General features: G+C 45.3%; 1 protein-coding gene across 1 annotated transcript in view; it reads right to left on the bottom strand.

Annotated features, from left to right (window-relative positions):
* Window positions 1-1,532: 1,532 nt before the first annotated feature.
* Window positions 1,533-8,998, bottom strand: part of RTL9 (retrotransposon Gag like 9) — an 80,298-nt gene continuing 72,832 nt past the window's right edge. The window contains exons 3-4 of the mRNA XM_039874736.1: window positions 3,126-7,314; window positions 1,533-2,587 (exon numbers count right to left, since the gene is read on the bottom strand). Of these exons, the coding sequence (XP_039730670.1) occupies window positions 2,471-2,587; window positions 3,126-7,238 (4,230 nt within the window). The 5' untranslated portion in view covers window positions 7,239-7,314 and the 3' untranslated portion in view covers window positions 1,533-2,470. The remainder of the gene's footprint in view (window positions 2,588-3,125; window positions 7,315-8,998) is intronic.

Below are 8,998 nucleotides of genomic sequence, written 5' to 3'. Positions count from 1 at the left end.
AGTTGACCTCCACAAGGCAGTATAGGAAGAAAAGAACAACAGGAGAGGACTGTCTCAGAATATGGGAAACTGCTGGGGTCTTCCACAAATAACTGGAGTAAAGCTTCAAAGGGTTGAGATCCTAGAACATATAGGTGGGGCAGGGGTCAGTTTTTACTGTTTATGACACTATTTTCACCCATGGTCCAGTGAGGACTGGAGAAACTCGAAATACCATTTTACGGCAGACAAAATAGTTTCAAGTACTTGGGCATATGATGGCTCAACTCCATGTAGATACTGAGTGGCTCTCGAAACATTTCTAAATATAACCTTTGGGGTGGGTAGAGGAGCAGGGACTGAGCTCTAGCAGGGTATAAGTAAGTTTCATTTATTCCATTTATCTCTAGTTATGTTAGCTTTAAGGAGTGGAGAGGCAAAAGCAAAGGGAAGAAGAAAGTCTAAAGAGAAAAACAAAGAAAGAATGTTATTCTTCTCCATTGTCACAGGTATAAAATAATCAGTTTTATTTTTAAAGACTTTTTCCTTCCCATATTTTCCAGATACAATTTGTGATTCTGTATTATCAATTTCTTTTTCAGTAGAAAATAAAGCCAACAGTGTTTTTCCAAGCTAAGAGCAGCCCTGGCTGTACACAGACATCGGGAGTTCATTAGGGCCTGGACTAGGCCAGGTATGAGCCAACAAAGCCAGAGAGGAGGGGAAAGCTGGGTCCCCAGAGGGCCAACTGCCACCCTGCCTGAAATTTGAGTTTCCCAGCTTATTGCACCCTCTTTTTCCCAACACAACAGCACTGGTGATTGATGCATCTGCTGGCAGCCACAGAGCCAGATTCTTATCTATATTACCATGGGGCTACCAATTTGTTTGCCAATCTTTGTTTTTTTTTTCTTTCTTAGAATCATTTTCCTCTTCCTAGAATCAGACCCAATGTTTCGGGTAATGGAACAGTGGACTTGAGTCCTCAGAGGGGGGTTGGTCTTCATCTCTCTTTTGCTATCTCTACAGCTATAGCCCTAGATTGAGTCATCTGGTTGAGTCATTCACCTGTACTATTGCAGTAGGTAGTTCATCACTACTTTCTGATCCCTTCCCCATCCTACCTCTAAACTGTTACCAAGTCAGTATTCTAAAATATGTTTCTAATCATGTCTACCCTACTGTTTGTAACAGATATTTGAGTAACCCAATTACATGGACTATTATTGAATAAATAAATTGACCTTGTTAGTATCAAATGCTCCATCATCCTGATTTTTTGCCTTCATAACCTTCACCACAATTTCAACCTATCTTTCTTATATACTTTCTTGTTTATTGTCTGTCTTCTCCTTCCATTGGAGTAAAAAGTGTTCATTCAATGAGAGTTCTTATCTGTCTGTCCCCAAAACAGTGGCTGGCACATGTTAGATAGTAAATATTAACTGAATGAAAGACTCAATAAATCAAATTCTGTTAGCTACAGTTAAATTTTTTCATAAATGAAGTTTATTTACTTTTACGATAACAAATGTATTACATGCTTACTGTGGAAAATTTGGAAAGTACAGAGAAGTAGAAAAAAGAAAATAAAAACACCCATAATCCCACCACCTGAAGGCAAACACTGTTCACACTATGTTCCAATTATCTATGTCTGTTAAAAGACCAAGACCCTTATCAAGAGTGCTGGCCATGAAGCACAACAGCTAAGGGGAGTGAGAGCAACTAACAACTGAGGAGGTCACCCAGAGGTAAGAGCTAGAGATTTGACACTGAAGGACAAGACAATGACCACACACAACAGATCAAGAGGTCAGAAGTTGACAATGCAAGAACAAGTTGGGTTATGGCAAGAATGTAGAGAGATGGTACTTGTCAAGAGTTTAGTGCAGTACCTGTCACAGAGTATATAGTTGATAAATGTTAGCCATTACTATGATTATTATAATGGATCAAAACGAATGGTTCAAGATGGAGACTATAAACAGGGCAAGGATCCTGGAGAACCATTTTAGATATTATGATTTGGGGCATACAAGGGCAGGTCTACTAGGTGAAGAGGGTGGTATAGGAGTGGGCATCAATCTCCTTATAGGCTCTCCTGCCAGGTGAAATGGATACCAGGGCATCCTCAAGTTTGCCTGATGACACATGGCAAGACACTCTAAAGTGTTTTTGAGGTAGGAAATGGTTTCCCCTGCCTAGACATCACCCTGGACCAAGAACTAAAACTGGCCTTAATGGTAATGGGAGTTCAAAACCTCATACATTACTCTTGAAGTCCACACTCTGTCAAGACAGGTCACAGGCATATGGGGTGAAAGAGAAGGTTATGTCAGCCAAGTGGAAGATAGAGTAGGATGTGCCTGGAAGGGGAGGCTGAAGGGGAAAGGCCACAAGGTTTATGATGTAATTGAATGGAATGGGTCCAGGAACCAGTCCTCGAGTTAGCAGCCAAGTTAGAAATCACAGAAGAATCCAGGGAACATTACTTGTCAGTAGGGGCCTTCTGATGGCCTGTGCTCTGTCGAAGGTGGTCATGGAGACTTTCTTGGGGGTCTCCATGCTCTTTCAGGTAGTAACAGCGTTTGGGAACATGCTGGTGCTGGGAATGAGAAAAACAGAAAAAAAAACAGCAGAGGTGAGAGCCACACTTATTGTGACAAGGGGTGTTCTTCCTGGATAATTTCAGTAACTTAGCAGATCAAAGAACTTGGCTAATTACCTTACTTGTAGTAAGTGTGACCAAGGATAGGGTAGCCAAATTCCCTAGTGACCTGGGTCCATAGCACAGTGGCTGCAGGTGAGATCCAGCCCCCAAAAGATGACCCCTCCCTTAGAATTAGACTTGGAATAAGTGGAGAGTTGGGATTGAGCCCAGCTGGCTCCCCCTAATCAGAAGACTTAGTCCTATAACCATTCTAGGCCTTCAATAACTTGGGCATGGCATTGCTCCTCAAAGTGGTTAATATACCCAAAATAATTGCATTAGCTAGGCTTGCTGATGAAACTCCAGGTTGGGGGTTATAGTCTAGGAGCTCAATGCCTCCCCCTTGCTTCTTCCTTATTCTACTCAAAGGAGCAGGGTGTATTCCCCATCATTTTTCTGTTCAAAAACCTTGAGTGTATTTCTCCATCATTACCTCCTCAGTCTGCTGATGAGAGTTCAGTTCATTCGCCATTGCCTCCTCATTATTCCGCTTACAGGCTGATGGAAAAACCTGGCTTGAGCTTCCCAGGGAATCCTTCTCTTCAGCCAGCTGGCACTCAGTGTAGAGAGACCTGTCTATCAGCTCCTTTAGGCTGCCGGCCACCTTCAGGAAGATCCGGCCCATTTTGGTGGTAACAGCTTCTGAGAGTCCTTCCAGAAACCTGGTCCGTAGAATGGCATCAGACCAAGACAAATGTCGGGCCAGCAGCAGGAAGTCAGTGGCATACTGCCTGACTGACTTCTGGCCCTGCTTGGGATGGCAAAGAACAGCACTAAGGATGTCTATCTCAGAGAGGGAGTCATATAAGCCCTGTGATCTTCTTAGGAACATTTTATTTTCATCTGAGAGGGGTTTTCCTACCTCCATTTGCAAAATGGACCACCTTTCTGCTGCCCCCAGATGAAGAGACACCAGAAATGCCATTTTCTCTGAATCGTCCAAAAATCCCTTCATTTGCTTCTCCTCATCAATCTCCATCTCCTCCTCTGCAGAGCATGAACCCCGGGCTGCTTCCTGCTCTTCTAAGAGGTAACAGAGTGCTGGAGTCAACATGCCGAAGGATGGAACTTCCTTTGGTGGTGGGTTCATTGTTTCAGGGGTTGTGGCAGTCACTTGTGGTGTGGACTTTGATCTAGAGGCTGTGATGTTGATATGAGAGGCAGATGTTTCTCCAGAGTCTGTGGCTTTGATGTCTAGGGCAGACATCATTCCAGAGGCTGCAGCTGCCATTTGTGGTGTAGACATGGCTCCTGGGGCTGGGACCCTCATTAGCGATGTGGAAATCCCTCCACAGGCTGTGGCTGTCATTTGTGGCATGGACATTGCTCCGGAGGGTGTGGCTCTCATAAGCGGTGTGGACATTGCTATAGAACCTGAGGCTCTCATTGGTGGTGCAGGTAACCCTCCGGAAGTTGAGAAAGTTGTCTGTGGTAAGGACATAGATCCAGAACTTGCGAGTCTTGTTTGCAGTGCTGACATTGCTCCAGAGGGCATGTTTTTAATTAGTGGCGTAGACATATCTCCAGAAGCCATGGCTGACATCAATGGCATGGGCATTGTTCCAGAAGCTGTGGCTGTCATAAATGGTTTGGACATCCCTCTAGAGCCCATGGCTGTTGTTTGTGCAGTGGACATCTTTCTGGAGGCTGGAGCTCTCATTAACTCTGTGGACACGTCTTCAGAAATTGAGGGTCTCCTTAGTGATGTGGACACAATTCCAGGGTCTGAAGCCCCTAATAGTGGCGGGCATATCACTCCAGAGGCTGAGGTGTGAATTGATAGTGTGCACATCTCTCCAGAAGTCATGGGCATTATTTGTGGTGTGGATGTTGCTCCAGACGTTGGGGTTTTCATCAGTGGCATGGACACCCCTCCAGAGGCCTTGGCTGTCATTTGAGGCATGGACATTACTCCAGAGGCTGTGGATCTCATGAGCGATGTGGACATGGCTCCAGAGACTGGAGCCCTCATTTGTGGTATGGACACCCCTCTGGAGACTGTGGCTGTCATTTGTGGTGTAGACATTGCTCCATAAGCTAGGGGTCTCAGAGGTGTGACTATCTCTCCAGAAGCTGGGTGTCTCATTAGTGGTGGGGACATTTCTCCAGAGGATGAAGCTCTTCTGAGCAGAGGGGTCATCTCTCTAGGGTCTGAGGCTCTCATTAGTGGTATAGAAACCGTCCCAGAGGCTGGGGCTCTCATTTTAGGTGTGGACATCATTTCAGAGGCTGGGGCTTGCCTCGGCAATGGGGACACTCCTTCAGAGGTCATAGATCTCATGAGTGACATGGACATCCCTCCTCCAGAGTCTTGGGTGTTCATCGGCTGCCTAGGCATCTTTCCAGAGGCTGTGGCTCTCATTACTGCTGTGGGAATTTCTCCAGGGACTGGGGCTTTCATTGGAGGTGTGGATATAGTTCCAGAGGCTGAGGCTGTCATTTGTGGTGTGGACATGTCTCCAGAGGCATGGGCTCTCATTAGTGGTATGGGCATCACTGCAGAGGCAGTGTCTGTCATCTGTGGCATGGACATGTTTCCAGAAGCTGTGTCTTTCATTAGTATCGTGGATATCTCTCCAGAAGCTGCAGTTGTCATTTGCTGTATGAACATTGCTTCCGAGGATTTGGATGTTGTTAGTGGCTTAGACAATGCTTCTGAGGCCATAGCTCTCATTTGTGGCATGGACATCACTCTTGAGGCTGTGTCTCTTGCTAATAGTGTGGACATTACTCCAGAGGCTTTGGCTGTAATCAGTGGGGTGGGTATTGCCTCAGAGGCTGGGGCTCTCGTTTGTGGTACAGCTGTCACTCCTGAGGCTGTGGCTCTTCTTTGTGACATGGGCATTGCTTCAGAGAGAGGGGCTTTCATTTGTAGTATGGGCATTGACTCAGAAGCTGAGGCTGTCACTTGTGGCATGGGCATTGTTTCAGAAGCTGAGGCAGTAAATGGCTGTGCGGACATTGCTCCAGAATCTGGAGCTCTCCTTAGCAGTGTAGGCATCATTCCAGAAGCTGGGACTTTTATTTGTGGTGTGGTCATTGCCCCATTGGCTGTAGTTTTCATAAAGCCTGTGGACGTTGCTTGAGAAGTTCTAGCCATTGCTACCTGTGTGGACATCACTGTAGAGGCTGCAGTTGACATCTGCTCCATGGACATCGTTCCAGAAGTTGTGACTGTCATCAGTTGGGTAGACAATGCTCCAGAGGTTGAGACTGTCTTTAGCAATGTAGACACATTTCCAGAGCCTGGGGCTCTCATTCGTGATGTGGACATTGCTCCAGAGTCTGAGGCTCTCACTGGCAGTGTGGATACCCCACCAGAGGCTGTTGCTCTTATCTTTGGAGTAGACATGATTTCAGAGTCTAGATTTTGTGTTAAGTGTGGATACAACACTCCAGAGCTTTGAGATGGCATCAGCTGGGTAGGCATCACTCCAGATGTTAAGGCTGTCATTAGCAGTGGGGACATTGCTTCAGCATCTTGGGCTGGCTTTGTCAGTGTGAACATTTCTCCAGCATCTGGACCTGACAGGAGTGTTGTGGACATTGCTCCAGAGCCTGGAGTTGACATTGGCAGCGAGGACACTACTCCAGAGTCTGGACCTAACATTAGTTGGGTGGACATTTCCCCAGGGTCTTGGGTGCTTGTTGGATGGGTTGAAGTTGCTCCAGAAGCTAGGGCTGACATTATCAGTGAGGATACAGCTTCAGCATCTGTGCCTGACATTAACAGTGAAGATATCTCTCCAGAGGCCAGGGCAGTCATTAGAACTTTGGACATTGCTTCTGTGTCTTCATCTGTAATTTGCAATGGTGACATTGCTTCAGAGCCTGGAGCTGACACTGGCTGTGTGGACATTACTCCAGGGTTTATATCTGGCATTAGGAGTGGGGATATCTCTCCAGGATCTTGGGTTAGCATCAATGGTGTAGACATCGCTTCAGAGGTTGGAGTGTTCATTATAGGTGCAGACATCACTCCAGAGGATGGAATTGACATTGACAATGGTGATACCTCTGCAGAATCTGGTGCTGCCATTAGTGCTGTGGACATTGTTCCAAAGTCAGGAATTGTCATCATCCCTGGGGACATTAGTCCATAGTCCGAAGTAGACAGCAATGGAGACAGTGGTCCAGAATCTGAGGCTGGCATTAGCAATGGGGACAGGGCCCCAGAGTCTGAGGTTGGCATTAGCAATGGGGACAACGCCTCCGAATCTGAAGCTGGCATTAGCAACGGGGACAGTTCCCCAGAGTTGGAGGCTGGCATCAGTGATGGGGACAATTCTCCAGAGTCTGGTACTCCCATAAGAGATGCGGACATGGTGTCAAAGTCTGGGGATGTTATTAGCTGTGTGGATATTCCTCCAGGGTCTGATGCTGAAGTTGAGACTATAGGCTGTACACAAGAATGCAGAATTTGGACCTCTTCTCTGGTCTCTATCATTGGTCCAGAGAAAGTCGTCCCACTATTTGGGGGGTCATTTTCTTCCCTCAGCAATTTTTTGAATCTCAGTGAATGTAAGGGTACTGACATATCTGCCATGGCCACAGGATAGTATGGAGAAAGCACCTAAAATGATGATATCAGTGGTCCTACTGAAGCTCAGGGGCAAGAAAATCTGTAAACAAGAAACAATTTTAGCAGTCAAAAGTCAATATAAGAAAGATTGGGAGACAAACATATGATTCATGATGGAGACCTTTTGTATGCATTGCCAGCTATGTGGAATCACAGATGGGGGCTATCGGGTGAAAGAAGCTAGGCAACAATGAACAAATTTGAAGCTGGAGCAAATATCCCTTCCATTCTTGTTCTTTTCAAACCAAACCACTCAGTCACACAGCACAGCTTCTCAGTTTATAAATACTTAAAATGACAGCAACCTCAGCTACCAGGAGCTTGGGCAGTCCTGTATCAAGTGAAGCAGCAGCACCACCTTATGGAAAACTGTGAAAAGTGCAGGTTCCTGAGCTATGTTTTGTTCCACAACATTCACAAGCCAGCCAAGTTACTGGCAGGCCTAGATGAAAAGCCCTTTGCTCCAGAAAAAATCATTGGTTTCTGGGGCTCATTGAGTCTTGCCAGTGGTTTAGTCCCAATTTTACAACTCTGATGTCCCTGAATGTCTTCCTCAGGAAAAGGAAGGCATTTATCAGATCAATGACTGGGAGCAGCATTCAATAAACTGAAAAGCCTGCTTGTTATCATATCATTGCTCTTTATAACAAAAACAACCACTACTACTACCACTTATTGCTCACTTAGTATGCTCCAGACACTAAACTTTAGGTAACTGTATGCAACTTTAAACTGTCTATAATATACAAGGATTTGCAAGCATTATTCCATTTGAATCTTAACAATACCGTATACAATAGATAGTATTATTATTCCAATTTTACCAGCTTTCTCATATTAGCCAGAGTTGAGGCTAAAATAGGGTCACTGAAACAATAAAAACTGTATGTCTTTGACTATCACCTCTCCTTGGGTTTGCCTAGCTTTCAGCATCCCTAAGGCTGTATTCAATTATCTCTCTGAAATCTTAGACCATGGCTCACTTGAAGCCCACTCTATAGCATATACAAATCTCAAGTTTCTCTGATGACATTTGGGTGGGCAATCCCAGAGCCTCACCCCTCCAGCCCACCCCTGTAAGTAGCCCCAGAAAGGGGTCCTTGGCACAAAGCTTGGAAACCAACACACATATTATACAATGTTGACACATCCCCACAGCCTGCCCATGACAAAAATGGAACACTCGCTCATTTGGGACAATGTCACAAAAGTCATCAATATTGTGATATTGTGCTTCCATGATGATAATGAGAATACTAGCAGCAGAAATTCTAACAGCAAACATTTGAACATGCACTGACTGGCAAGCACTCCGCTAGGCACTTCGCTAGGCACAGCAACACTAAAAGACTGAATAGTACTATATCTTCATCTTACAAATGAGAGAACTAAGGCCAAGAGAAGGTTAATAACTTGCCTGCAGTCACATAAATTCTCAGGTCCATCCAACTCCAGAGCCCCCTCCTCTTCTCCACTGTGCTATAAAGATCCACTTTATCTGGTCTCTCTCCCTCTTACTCAGTCACATTTCCAAGACCCCTGCTCCCTTATTTTCAGTGTAGACAACCCAGAGATGGAGTGTAGTAAAAGAAATACTTGCCTCCTGCTGGCATCTTGGTTACTCTACTAATTGGTGCAATGGGAAAGATGAGTCAAAAGAGCAGTCATGGATATCCACTTCCCATCTTCAAAAAAATACCCAAATGTGCCACAGTTTCCCACCA

The sequence above is a fragment of the Pteropus medius genome, unplaced genomic scaffold, assembly GCF_902729225.1.
Source record: "Pteropus medius unplaced genomic scaffold, Ma_sr-lr_union100, whole genome shotgun sequence".
In the NCBI taxonomy this organism is placed as follows: Eukaryota; Metazoa; Chordata; class Mammalia; order Chiroptera; family Pteropodidae; genus Pteropus; species Pteropus medius.
Note: the sequence above shows the minus strand (reverse complement) of the source record. Positions and strands in the feature narration are given on the sequence as shown.